Below are 13,047 nucleotides of genomic sequence, written 5' to 3'. Positions count from 1 at the left end.
CTGCTCAGGTGTTCTTCCACTGGCCTCCCGCTCCTGTGGGCGAGCTCGGGCTTCCCCCGGTTCTCTCGTTTGGATGTAAGTCCCATCAAGCCTTGCAGCGCAGGGTGCCAAAGTTCCTGAGTCAGGGAGGATGAAGCACCAGTGACGTTTGCCATCAACCCTCCTAAGCAATGCACAGTCTTCCGCTCTGCACCTGACATCTAAGCCCCTTGGGGGTGTCTTTGCTGTGAGATGTTATTCCCCCTTTAGTAACACCTTCATGGGGAGAAATTCTACCAGTTTAAATATAAAAACCAATTGCATGATGCAGCCCAACACTGGGGATCAGTACAATGTGAAAAACCCCGTGTCTAAGAATTAAGCAAATACATGATTTAAACAACAGCATTTTAAATCACTACGGATCGGTGCATTTCAGCCCTGAAGCAATGGTGAGGTCCTCCTGGGGTTGAGGGGGGGGCCCTGCCGCAGCATCCTTGGTCACCCCTTCAACACCCAGGTCCACCCGACCCTACCTTCACCTGCCACCAGCCCTGTGTCTGGGACACTTACAAGATATTTGTTTTTAGGGGAAGAAGCTTCTGAAAGTTTAATGAACCTCAGTCCTTTTGATATGAAAAATCTCCTGCACCATATTCTAAGTGGCAAAGAGTTTGGCGTTGAGAGAAGCAGTAAGTAAATGCTCTTGTTACCTCTCCGGGGAGCTGCCTCCTTTCTATTGAAGTCAACACCAGCACTAGAGATTTGGGACTCGATGAATGTGGGAAGGTGAGGCTCCTACCTTAAGGAGATGGTCGGAGTGCCAGGCTCAGGCTTCCTGCTTGTACGGCTTTGGGCCGCGCTCGCAGGTTTGCTGGGAGAGCTTTCTTTCCGCAGGGTGGACTGGCACGTGAGTATGGTATGCCGCCTCCCATGGCCATAAGTGCCAGGTGCCGTCATAGGTGCACAAGTGTTAAAAGTCAGGGGGAGACCCCAAGTGTCAGGACGAAAGGGCTGTACTTTCAAATTCCTGAGTGTCCCGGCCTTGGTTTTAGTAAAAGCATTTCTCAACTAGGCCTCACACCACTCCACGGGGCAGGGAGACGATCCCCCTGTGACCTCATAGCAGTTCGAGCTGGGTTAGTTTGCGTCGTCCTATCTCGCTCACTCAGTTTTTATCTGTGCCGGAATCCTGCTTGCAGTGCTGCAAAATATAATCGCCCCCGTCCTGGTGTGATTCTTGTTCTCAAATGCTCCCTAATTATAATTGAAGCAATTATCATTTCTCCTCCTCACAAAAAAGCTAAATGATTTGCAGACGCATTGGTGAATTTATTTCATCAAGCCAAAGAAATGCACTGTGGGCTATCATTCCTTTTATTTAATAAAAAGGACATTAGGTACTTTGTATTTTTCCCGAGTGTGTGCCAGCCACAGAGACTGCACTGTGCAACAGACGTACATTGGTGGCTTTTCTCCCCTCCTGAAGGAAGAGTGCTCGAGATCCATTCCAAAAGCAATTTCTAGTTCTTTTCAATGCACAATTCTTGAAATGTAAATGTACAAGATAAATATTTAATATGTTCTGCTCATCATTGTAGTATTCATGGTTTGACACAGATAATTACTAAAAATTTGTCATTAGATGTAAAGCTAGAGATTTTGTGAACCTAGGAACCAAGTAATGTCATTTGAAAGCCATAAATATGTCTAATTGCAAGTAAGGACAGAAGACAAACTGTCTTTTTAAAACATAGCATAATTCGTTAATTGTCCTTTGTAATTGTTCAATTTCTATAAATTGGGAAGCTCAAATAGGCTTAGAATTTTGATTAAATCCTGAGATGTCTTAGATGAAGATTTCCAGCGAATGCTCCATCCAGGCCTGCCTGTGGCTTCCCAGACCCCTTTTGGCTTCTGCTTTCCACCTCCCTGGTGTCCCTTCTCCCTGTCTGGCTGGTCACTGTGGCTCCTTTGTGGGTTCCTCCCTCTCTGCTATCCTTTAAATGTTAGTGTCACCATGTTCCTTGTTTGTCACTACTGCCTTGGACAGTGCTATCCACTCCCGTGGCTTCAGTGGGGTTGGATGGGAGGGTGGGACATGTAGGGGATGCTGCCTGAGGAAGTGGCCTTTGGGCTGGGCCTGCTTTGCCAGCACTTGCAAATGCCCCGTGCAGTGTGGCTGGCTGGGAGCACCGGGGCGGATAGGGCTCCAGTAGGTAGGGCTTTGGGTGGTGCTGGGAGGATTGTTTGGGCTTTATCCTGAAAACAGATAGGCCTGGGAGCTTTTGAACGGGCAGTGCCATGATCACACTTGCCTTTTCGAATGAGCGCTGTGACCGCAGCACAGAGGCAGGGCTCGTGGCAGGGCCAGGGACAGATGTGAGTCCCAAGGCTGGTGCAGTAGGTTGGAAGTGAGGGATGGTGGCCTGGCCCAGTGGAGAAAACCTCCCTGCCCTGCCCTTCAGGCGTCCACCTCCAGCCCCTGGCCACCTGGCTGTCCCAGCACTTCCCTGTCCTGCCCAAGGCCCTTCATCAGGCTCAGTCTGCTCTGCCACCTTTATTTCTTCTGGTGCCTCCCACCTCGGGCCAGGGGGTAGGCCCTCCTCCGTGCACCGCGGCAACACTGACTTCTGCCCCTGAGCTCTGTCAGCCCTGGGCACTGTCAGCCCTGGACACAGAGCATTCCCGCCTGCAACAGTGCCCAGACAGGGCCTGGCAAGGGGGGCCCCTCTGCATCATCCAGCCCATGGCCATGGGTACCTGAGGTACCAGCCCCCCAGGAGCCCTCAGCAGTTTTTTCATTTCCCTGGGGCATTCCAAGGGTCACAAGGGAGTGGGGACAGAGCCTGGCAAGGTCAGTTTGAGTCCTACACATTAGTCATGACGAACCCTTTAGAAAAATACCAATTGGATTGAGTATATCATTGACCACTCGTCACTCATGAAATCAAATGTCATCATTAAACGTGATGCGATAGAATATTTAATGCTATGGGAAGACATTCATGATATATTAGATGCAAAAATGCAGGTCACAGAACCACATGTATGTCCATATCATATGTGTATCTACCTCGTATGTTTACATATCTATACATATGTATGTGAGGATTCTGATTTATGAGTTAAAAACAACTGGAAAAAAAACTGGAAGGATAACAACTAAAATGTCAATAGACATTAGTTCTGGCTTTCCTTAGTTAGGTGGTTTCAGTTTTCTACAAGGAAGGTGTGCTTTTGGATAAGGAAAAACTATTTTAAAAAAACATATCCGGTCGGGCGCGGTGGCTCACGCCTGTAATCCTAGCCCTCTGGGAGGCCAAGGCGGGCGGATTGTTTGAGCTCAGGAGTTCGAGACCAGCCTGAGCAAGAGCAAGACCCCGTCTCTACTAAAAAAAATAGAAAGAAATTAGCTGGACAACTAAAAATATATAGAAAAAATTAGCCGGGCCTGGTGGCACATGCCTGTAGTCCCAGCTACTCGGGAGGCTGAGGCAGGAGGATCGCTTGAGCCCAGGAGTTTGAGGTTGCTGTGAGCTAGGCTAACGCCACGGCACTCACTCTAGCCAGGGCAACAGAGTGAGACTATGTCTCAAATCCAACTAAGTAAAGGGCTTTCTGGCCACTGTTTTGCGCGTGCTGCGGAAGCCCCTGCCCTCTTCCATCTAGCCCTCAATGAGCATGTACTGCTGGCCGGGCAGAGAGGGCCCTCACCAGCAAGAGGGGGACACGGGCACAGATCCAGATAAGCACGTGGCCCGATTTCCTCCCTCGGGGTAGATGCTGGGTAGTTCCTAAGAACCACATGTGTGTGCATTTCCCTCCCCAGTGCGCCCTATCCACTCCTCCACGTCCAGCCTCGCCATCTCCATCCATGAGGTGGGACATACTGGAGTCACCAAAACTGAGAGGAGTGGCATTAACAGACTGAGGAGTGAAATGAAACAGGTAAGAAGAACACTTCGGCAGCAGCGAGGGGAGAGCAGTGGTTTCCCTGCCTGGGGTCATCCCAGAAAGTGATAGAAACCCCGGGCCTGAGGCTGCAGCCTGCTCTTTGTAGAGGATGGGAGGTCCCTTCTGTCCCAGGATCTGAACACACCCCTGTCCCCAGATAGATATCCCAGAGCCGCTCACATGCACCCATACCTGCTCATCCTTAACCTTAATGTGGTATTCATGTGAACATTCCAGAAAACACCATTGTCCATGTTTGCCTCTGTTCCCAAAAACTACTCTTTTGAGTAGGCCATAGCCATTGAAAAAGTAGAGTCAGGCAAAAAGTAACTGATCATCTCTGTATCAAATGTATCCTTCAAATGAAAGAGTGAGAGGGCCTTGGAAATAGACTGGAATGCCCGTGACACCTGTAGTCTCCACCAGACACAGGTGTCTCTTTTCTTTGTTTACCTTTATGTAATTTATAGTAAAATTCTTTTGAACTGACCGCACAGGCCTGCAACTCAACGTCTTTTCAGTCCTAATGTGCCAGACACTGTGCTAGGCCTTGACCGTGGTCCACGGTGGGAAATAGTTTTCCTTCTGACCGTGACCTGCAGTGAGAAATGCACTCGGATCTTCTTCTCTATTTCAAATGCTGATCAGGACCCACCAGATCAAATTGGTCATGCACTAATGGGTCACCCCTTGCAGTTTGACCAGCAAGACCCCAGCTTATCAGAGGGTGATAGAAGTAGCAAGGTGTTCTTGACTTGAAGCTGATTTTTATTTCCTAATGTATTCTTACTTTCAGATGACTAGGCGATTTAGTGCTGATGACCAGGTGACACATTTTTGCCTTGTTTTGTCCTTTCCTGTGTGCACTTCATGTTCTTTCTGGCTTGAGTGTGGAAAGCAAGGCAGTGACTATGCAGAGCGTGAGGGCGTGGAGAACAGCTCTGCCCCGCAATCCAGCTCGGGTGGACGTAGCTCCGCAGGCTACAGCAGGCAGCCGCTGGGGACAGGCAGAGAGCAGGGCTCAAAGACAGGAGAGAAATGACCTTGCCCCATGCCTTTAAAAAAATCCATTTATCAAACTCTTGGGCTTTTTAGGCTACTTTGTGAAAGAGATGGTCCGGGCTGTGCCTCAGTGGGAGTTTATGTTCAAAAAGAGGGAACTAAATAGGGGGAAATGTGGTCGCCCATTATATCAGCAGAAAGAATACTGCTATTCCTGTCCTCATCTCCTGGGGGGATTTAACCCTGGAAGGAAAAAATGTAAGGATGCTGTTCTTTTGTATCACCCTGGTGACATACTTTCTCCTCCCCCCTCCAGAAAACATCTCTAACGCTCTGATGTCTCTATTCCCCGGAGCGCCTAGATAGGAGGCATATTAATGACACAAAGGCAGATTCCACATGTTGTGCAAGGGTAAAACATACCTGATCTCTCCTTCCAATTTATGCCGTTTCCAAGTAAGGAACTGAGTTTCCAAACATCTTCCTTTGCCAGCCACTCGGTGGCACCGTCCCTCTGGTTCCACATCCCGATGGCCTGGCCATGGGCAAATGTGAGTGGTTCCTTCTGCCTCCATTTCACGGTGTCCTTGCATGTTATTGGGGACAAAATGATCACCTTTCTTCCTTGATGGGTTTGGATTCAACTAGCCAGTACAAGTTTTGTATTTAGCTACTTATGTCAAGGAAATATTCTCTGTTCAAAATTTGATAGGTGTCCTGGCATTTTAAATTTCAATTCACTTTTGCAAGAACACCATGTGTGTATATAGACTACCACACTCATGCAAGCTAAGGGTACAGTCTAGATTTTTAGATGAGGAAATACTTGTTTGGCCAAAGGTTGTCAGCCTGATCATATTTCATTTAACAAATATCTATTAAATATCTGTGAGGTGCAGATGTTAGTGTCACTTACAGGTATTTTGTTGATCTCTGTAGATTTTCACAGCTCTTACCATAAAATATTAGCATTTCATGGCTGTGAGTTTGAAAAATAAATTGTGTCTTAACTCCATTAGGTACCCTCCACATACAACTCGAACCGGGTAACATTTAATATTTAAAGAAAGACCATTTAGCAGGTTTTCAATGGAGAAAGCCCAGGCTGTGCTGCCAGGTGCCCCCAAGCTGGGTTGGCCTGTGTTCCCGAGTGAGAACTTCTCCACACCCGCGCCCTCTGCACCTTCTTTCCGTGGGTGTTTTGGATGCTGCTCCATGTGCCTCCTCTCTGCTTGTGTCTCTTGGTGTCATTGCACATGACTGAGTCGACTCTTTTTGTTTTGTAGTTCTATTCTGTGAACCAAGTCATGCCCAGCAGTTCATATTCCTACAAGTCTGCGGTAAACCATGTGTCAGTCCGGTCCCTCCCGCCTCCTTCTTGTTTGTCGTGTCTGAATCCTCTCATATCCTCCCTCGTGCTCCCACCCCATCCCCGGTGCCTGCGGACTCGCGCAGGGCTGACGTGTTTTCATGTGATGCCTACGGGCTCCTCCAGTGGGAATTCTGAGGGAGGTCTACAAAGAAGGCCGAGAAGTTCTTGAACTGAGCTTTGTTTGCCATCTTAGCTCTCAGTTCTCTGCTCGTGCCTCTGTGCAATGTGTGTGAGGCGCGCTCTCCTCACCAGTTGCCACTGGCTTCTGGAACCTTCGGGGCATTGGTTCCATGCCCATGGCAGTGAACCCTTGCAGACTAGCGCTCTGCACTCATGATGCCCCAGCTGGGTGTGGAGCTCCAGATCCAGAGGAGGACTAGGAAGTGTGTTCATTGCAGAGGCGAGTCCCAATCTTCCTCGTGAAACTAGGAGGGCAAAATCCGCTGTGTCGCTGATGAGTGCGGCTGTAATTACCTGTATTTATGTCTAATCGTTGTCTTATTTAAATGGCAGTAATGAGCCCAGTGGAATAACCCGACCGAACTGCCTTTTCAGGCTAAGATCTGTTGAAGTCCAAATGGGGGCAGTGAGAAAGATCCTGCCCCCTGCCCTGCCAGTGTGCTTAGTATTTGCATTTCATTTTTAACCCTTTAAATCTGACGTTGCACGTTGAGAAATGAGAGAGCCAGATAGTGCAGAACAAAGAGATGTGTGAGGATGAAGGTTATCCCTTCTCCTACCTGGAGGCCAAGGGGCTAGAAGCCACCCACGGCAAGATAGCAAGCCGGGAGGGGACGCGCCCACTCGCAGACCTGGCCTCCGGGCACCATCCCGGTGTGGGCGCCCTGGCAGTGCTTCCTTGAGGCCAGAATCAGTCCTGTCTCAGGCGAGGAGGTGGGGAGGGGATGGCATCCTCTTCTCCCGCGTCAGGAAAGCCTGTGTGCCCAGCTCACAGGCTGTCATGGCCCCAAATTAGGATAAAGCCCAGTGCCAAGGACAGGAAAGTAGAAAGCAGGATTGGAAAGGACGTGGGTAGACCATGGTCTCCGTGGTCCCCACCTGTAACCGTGGACTCACAGCCTTCGCTGTTTTCTTTGTCCACAAATCCTTTTCCCTGTGTTATATGTTGTGTTCTCTGTGGCACTCACCCTATAAGTGGCACAGTCACTTCTCTGTGCCACTGCAGCAGTAAAGCGGGCACTTTGGCCCTGGGCTACGGGTGCCCCTGAGAGGCTTACCTGCTCCAGGGCCTGGCGGTGCCCTCAAAGCTCTCCCGTTGCGAGGGGTCAGGCTCCGCACGCCGGGCCCAGTCCTCCTGGGGAGCAGCCCTGGAGGTGACAGCTGCCCTCATGAGCACTGGGTACAAGCCAGGCTTGCTCTCAGGGGTTTCTGCACCTTCATTCAGCGAGTGCTCGCAGGCAGCTCTCTGAAGGAGGTCCAACTGTGTCCCCATCGTGCAGATGAGACGGGGCCTGGAGTTAGCAGCAGGAACGGACTGCCTGGGTTGGGCTCTGGACACAGCTGGCGTTGCGTGGGGCTCAGCTCCCCCGCAGCCGACTCGGGCCCGGGCCCTCCCCTGCTCGGCCTCCTCCCTGGGAGTGCAGGGTCCTTTGGATGCAGCCTCTTAGGGCTGGGAGAGTGTGTGAAGGGAGTTAAGTAACCAAACCAGAGCATGAAAAATGAATATAGGGCCGGGCACGGTGGCTCACGCCTGTAATCCTAGCACTCTGGGAGGCCAAGGCGGGCGGATTGTTTGAGCTCAGGAGTTCGAAACCAGCCTGAGCAAGAGCGAGACCCCGTCTCTACTAAAAATAGAAAGAAATTAATCGGACAACTAAAAATATATAGAAAAAATTAGCCGGGCATGGTGGCGCATGCCTGTAGTCCCAGCTACTTGGGAGGCTGAGGCAGGAGGATCGCTTGAGCCCAGGAGTTTGAGGTTGCTGTGAGCTAGGCTGACGCCACGGCACTCTAGCCCGGGCAACACAGTGAGACTCTGTCTCAAAAAAAAAAAAAAAAAAATGAATGTAGCACCAAGAAACAGACAAGGAGGAATTAAGGAACCGGATGCCTCTCTGGGCAGGGGTATTCTAGTATTCTAGGTATTCTGGTATACTAGTTCCCTGAGCGTCCTTCATGCTGACCAGCTTCCCCTGGCATGCCACCTCTGAGGCTCCTGAAGGCCACACGCTGTCTTGCAGAGGTCCAGCGCCCCATCCTCACCCACTGGAACATCATCGACGGACTCGGGAGGACATCACATTGGCTGGGGGGAGCGGCAGGGCCAGTGGCTGCGCAGGAGAAGACTGGACGGGGCCATCAACAGGGTCCCCGTGGGATTCTACCAGAGGGTGTGGAAGATCCTTCAGAAGGTGAGCTTGGCCGCCTGAGGCATCAGTGCTGGGAGACGCACGTTCCCGGGTAAAGGAACTGTCCCCCTTACTGCCTTGGTGAGGCATGGTGGCCCCTCCAGGCACCAGGTGGCATATGTCTGCAGAACAAGCAAACACACCACCCCGACCTTGAGTAGCTCACAGCCTGGAGCAGGGTTTCTCTACCTCGGCACATTCGGGGCCGAGTCATTCTCAGTTATGGGGACTGTCCCGTGCCTCGGAGGATGGTAAGCAGCGTCCCTGGCCTCTCCCCACTAGACGCCAGTAGCATCTCCTCCCCTAGCTGTGACAACCAAGCGTGTCCAGATATTGCCAAGTGTCCCCTGGGAGGCAAATCCCCCTGGTTGCGAACCAGTAGCTGGAACCACAGCAAGGAAAACAAGGTGGCAGCCCAGGCTGTGTGGGACCAGCGTAGACGTAGCTCAGGAACATAGAAAAGTCAGAAGATAGGCAAGCACCGAAGCGGGCGGAAAGGCTTTGGATGAAAATGTAGACAACCAGGAATAGCCCCCGCAGACCTGGGCCCTGGAGTGACAGTTCTGCAGGAGCCTGGATCAGGCCAGCTCCCAGCCTCCTGCACGTTCAGGCAGGCATGGTGTCCCGTTGTTCAGGGACGTGACTAAGCCCGGCTACCTGCAGGGCAGTGTTGGGTCCCGAGGGCATACAGAAATGGAGAGCTTCCAGTCTGGTTCCAGGTCCCGTGTGCCCTGATGGCACAATCTCTCCCACACCCTGGGCCGCCCCTGCCTCCCCAACAGGGACCCCCAGGCCCTACTCTGCTCAGCGTGGGCTTTCCGCTGCGTTTCCCATGTGCCTGGGGGCGCTGGGAACATGGGAGGTGACGTAACCACAGAATGCGCCTGCACGCGCCTGAGCACAGGGGAGCCTGTCTGAACTCCTGTTGCCACAGGGGGGGCATCGTGGGAAGATAAGCCCCCTTGTTCTCTGCGCCCCACATTCCATCTCCCTCCCACATCAGCCTCAGAACATTTGTGTGCCTCCCTGGGCCCCACCAGAGCTTGTCTTTCCTCTTACACAGAGGATCAGCTTAAAGCTTCTGTGCAAACCAAGACAGATTGTTTTTCCCCTAAACGATTTCTTTTTAGCTCATTTCACAGTAGAAGAGAGAACAATAATCCCAGATGAGAGGACACTACAAGTCCCCCCAAAGCCAAATTCGGTCCGTGTTCTTTCTGCAGCGGGGCCCCAGCGGCTGTCGGGAGCTTTTGGCCTCTGTGTTTTGTGCGGTCCGAGGTCTTCCTCACAGCTGCTGCAGCAGGCGCGAGGAGGTCAGTGCAGGCCCTGCCTGCGAGCAGCAGGACTCCTGGTGCCCAGGGACCCACATGGGAGCCAGCAGAGGCCTCTGGTCCTCCGTTCTCAGCCTCTGTTCAGCAGGCAGGAACATTTGCTGTGGCCCTGCCCTGGGCCTGCTGGGGACACTGCCGACCGGGACATTGGGATTTAGAAGGTGGCCAATTGGACCAGAACAAACTGTTCCTAGAAAATCTTGCCCACCCTTCCTGGGGCATCACATGTTTCCGTCCGGACTTCCACTGGCCCGATACCAAGATGCTTTTATTATGAAAAAGCAGCATTTTGTGTTGAGCCGGCGCTTGGTATTTATATACATGGGTGTGCGTGTGCATGTCTGTGCATGTGCTGGAGTCTTTTGTGATTGGTGCTTATTATAGAAATCTCAAAAATAGATGCCTGCAAAGGCACAGAAGCGTTACCTCGCCAGCAGGAGCCATGAAAATCTCCCTTTATTACGGCACCAAAGGGGGCCTCGCAGCCACCAGGGCCGGGTTGCCGAGCGAGATGTGGAACCTCCAGGGAGGACTCGGCAGCTCCCCAGGGCATCGTTCGTGCAAGATCTGAAAGATGCCTGCTGCTTTCCCTAGAATCATTCCATCGAAAACACAGCCTGTGGGCAGTGAGAACAAGCTCTCTAAAAATAACTCTGACAGTCTGGCGTGTTCCAGCCCTCGCGCAGGTTTCCAGGGCAGAGAGAGTGATGTGTGCGTGTGTGTGCTCGTGCATGTGTGTGCATGCGTGCATGTGTGTGTGCACGCACTTGTCATCATGTTCTTCAATGTCACTGAAATGTGTGTGTTCTGCCTCCAGTGCCACGGTCTCTCCATCGATGGTTATGTCCTCCCATCCTCAACGACCCAAGAGGTATGATGAGAAAAGGCCAGACGCCAGCCCCTACCCGCTTCTTGGACTGTGACCACTTGTGCTTCTTTCAAGCTCGTCATGCATAGACAGACCATTTGTGGGTCTGAGCTTTTTAAGCCACTTAACCCTCATATTTTGCGAAGCTTCTTTCCTGCATTTATTCGCATCAGCTTTTCTCTCCTCTTCACCTCAGAAACAGCATTCCTGGGCCATCAAACTCCTTAGGTTTGCCCCGAGACCCCTTAAGACCCTACGGATAGAAAAGAGCCAAGCCCCATGCAACACTTGCTGGCGCCTTTTCTCCAGCTGAGAGCCGTCATCTTCCCTGGCTGACTTGTCCCCGTTCATTCTTTTAAAAGTGGATTTTTTTTTTTTTTTCAGTTTTTACCCCACCCAAGGCAGCATGCTTTATGCTGCAAGGAATAATGAAGAAGAAAGAGATATAAGAAATGGTTCCTGCTCCCTGGAAGCCACAGTGCACAGTTGAGGGTAGAGAAATGAGGCTAGGACAAGGCTGACTGACCCCCAGGGAGGGCCCCTGCTGGCAGGCTCAGGACACTGGCCAGAAAGGAGGAGCAGCTGAGCTGAGCCCCCACCCAGGCAGCACAGTGCCCAAGCTTGGTTTGCTTGGTTATCAGGCTGTGTCTGTGCCCGTCTCTCACTGCTGGTCGCCTGCTGTCCCTTTGGCAGATGACCCCGCATGAGATCAAGTTCGCTGTCCACGTTGAGTCAGTGCTGAACCGCGTGCCGCAGCCCGAGTACCGGCAGCTACTGGTGGAAGCCATCATGGTGCTGACGCTGCTCTCGGACACGGAGATGAACAGCATCGGGGGCATCATCCATGTGGACCAGATGGTGCAAACAGCCAACCAGCTGTTCCTGCAGGACCAGGTGGGGCGCCAGGGCAACTGGCTCGGCTGACATTTGTCTCTGTTGAGGCTGGAGAGTCTGTGTCCAGTAGGAAAGAATAGACTCGAACGAGGAAAATGTCATCACGGATGGTGAAAAAATGGCAACCATTTGGTTAGAAAATGGCACAGTAGCCACTTGGGAAATCTAAAGACCTTTGGGGATGGACAGGTCTATCTCAGTGTAGGTTTTAGTCCAAACACCACCGCTCGCTACACATGTGGCCCTGGGTGAACCACTTACCCTGTTTGCACAGTCAGGTCGGGCAGAGCTGTCCTCTCATTCTAGTCCCGAATGAGCTGCAAACTAAGGTGTGTGAAAACACAGTGCAGCACCTGGAGGAGAAGCAGAACGCTCCCCGGGCGGCCGGCCCTGGCTTTCTGCCATCTGCATCAGCTTCCCTGTGCGCCTCGGGCCTCCAGTGACCTGGCCCCTCACGCACGCCCACACACCTCCACCACGCAGAGCCATGACAGGGAATGCGCACTCTGCTCACGTGTTCCTTCTGTCTTCTCCCGCTGCAGGTGTCGGTTGGAGCCATGGACACCCTGGAGAAAGACCAAGCCACGGGAATTTGCCACTACTTCTATGACAGTGCTCCAAGCGGGGCTTATGGGACCATGACCTACCTAACAAAAGCAGTGGCTTCGCATTTGCAGGAATTGCTGCCCAGTTCAGGCTGCCAGGTGCAATAGGGTCTCCCCTGTAAATGTGACCACACTCTGAACTTGTCACATGCCCCCTAGCCTCACTGGGAACTTTCTTTTGTCCCCCAAAATCCCCTGGACTATCCCAAAAGCATGTCCCATCAGAACCCTTACAGAGAGGATATGGCAGCACTCAAGCTGAAACCTAGGTGCGGTAAAGCCACAGACAGAGCTGGTGAATCCTGTGCTCCCCAAGGAGCCCCCTGGGATCATCTTCTAGGTTGATTTCACTGGAACATTTGTCATAGCATCTGGTCTCATGGACTCTGAGGGGGAATTGGAAATTGGTATCTTTCGAGTGCAGAGGGAACTGAGAAGCCAGCTTAAATTGGCTCTTGCAGAGAGTTACAGAAATAGGTTCCGTGAGCTAGTGACACATCTTAAAGATGCAAAGATCCTTCCAGCAGCAGAAGCTAGATGCCGGACCTTGACAAGGAGAACGTCTTAACAGGATGCAGTCTGTCTGTCTGTGCACCACACTGTTTGCCAAATAGAACAACTCTGTCTTTCTGTGGGATTTTGGTTTTCTTGTGCCTGACTCTGTTTCTTA

General features: G+C 51.8%; 1 protein-coding gene across 4 annotated transcripts in view; it reads left to right on the top strand.

Moving 5' to 3' along the window:
- PHKA2 (phosphorylase kinase, alpha 2 (liver)) overlaps positions 1-12,522 on the top strand; it is a 78,769-nt gene extending 66,247 nt beyond the window's left edge. Inside the window, exons 26-33 of one of the 4 annotated variants that reach the window (XR_001137787.1) lie at positions 570-671; positions 3,812-3,930; positions 4,733-4,762; positions 6,225-6,289; positions 8,512-8,682; positions 10,828-10,881; positions 11,572-11,772; positions 12,315-12,522. Coding sequence is in view for 3 of the 4 variants with exons in the window: in XM_012651706.1 (XP_012507160.1) it covers positions 570-671; positions 3,812-3,930; positions 4,733-4,762; positions 6,225-6,278; positions 8,512-8,682; positions 10,828-10,881; positions 11,572-11,772; positions 12,315-12,485 (902 nt within the window). In the remaining variant the exon portion in view is untranslated. Of the gene's footprint in view, positions 1-569; positions 672-3,811; positions 3,931-4,732; positions 4,763-6,224; positions 6,290-8,511; positions 8,683-10,827; positions 10,882-11,571; positions 11,861-12,314 lie in introns of those variants that run through there. The other 3 variants (XM_012651706.1, XM_012651707.1, XM_012651708.1) reach the window with 3 other exon arrangements.
- Positions 12,523-13,047: the final 525 nt, after the last annotated feature.

Source organism: Propithecus coquereli, unplaced genomic scaffold (assembly GCF_000956105.1).
Source record: "Propithecus coquereli isolate 6110/MARCELLA unplaced genomic scaffold, Pcoq_1.0 Scaffold362, whole genome shotgun sequence".
Taxonomy (NCBI): Eukaryota; Metazoa; Chordata; class Mammalia; order Primates; family Indriidae; genus Propithecus; species Propithecus coquereli.
This window is presented reverse-complemented; position numbering and strand designations above follow the sequence as displayed.